The sequence below is a fragment of the Antrostomus carolinensis genome, unplaced genomic scaffold (assembly GCF_000700745.2).
Source record: "Antrostomus carolinensis isolate BGI_N321 unplaced genomic scaffold, ASM70074v2 scaffold38260, whole genome shotgun sequence".
Taxonomy (NCBI): domain Eukaryota; kingdom Metazoa; phylum Chordata; class Aves; order Caprimulgiformes; family Caprimulgidae; genus Antrostomus; species Antrostomus carolinensis.
The window spans coordinates 1,043-1,452 of record NW_010291306.1 but is presented as its reverse complement, the minus strand read 5'-3'; the positions used below and the strand labels follow the sequence as shown (position 1 = coordinate 1,452).

General features: G+C 64.6%; 1 protein-coding gene across 1 annotated transcript in view; it reads right to left on the bottom strand.

Annotated features, from left to right (window-relative positions):
* Positions 1-3: 3 nt before the first annotated feature.
* Positions 4-410, bottom strand: part of LOC104531149 (hyaluronidase-1-like) — a gene marked incomplete at its 3' end in the record, with an annotated part of 1,433 nt that continues 1,026 nt past the window's right edge. Inside the window, exons 3-4 of the mRNA XM_029086991.1 lie at positions 335-410; positions 4-246 (exon numbers count right to left, since the gene is read on the bottom strand). The exon at positions 335-410 is cut by the window's right edge and continues 14 nt beyond it. Coding sequence (XP_028942824.1) covers positions 4-246; positions 335-410 — 319 coding nt within the window. The remainder of the gene's footprint in view (positions 247-334) is intronic.

The following is a 410-nucleotide window of genomic DNA, read 5'->3' as shown; positions in this document are numbered from 1 at the left end:
GGCCAGCCGGAAGACATCGTCGCCAGACTCCAGGCTCTGTGCCACCAGCCAGGGCTTGCCAGCTTCCAGGTTGATGGCGAAGCGGAAGAGGTCGAGGTGGAGGAAGCCCTGCTTGTTCTTCTGGCGCACACAGCGGCCCCGGCCAGAGCACAGGCTCCTGCTGCACAGATCAGCGCTGGCCGTCACATTGACAATGTAGTGGCCCAGGGGCCCCTCCACGTACTCCTTCAGCCTCAGGCACATCTCCTGCAACGGCACATGGTGTCAGAGCCCTGCCAGCCAGGGAATCGGGGACCCCGGCGGGTGGTGGCACAGTGCCACCCTCAGCACTCACCTTGGAGGTGCTGTAGTTGAGGCTGCCCCAGAGGACGATGCCAGCAGCGCCCTGAGCTGCACTCTCCCCAATGGTG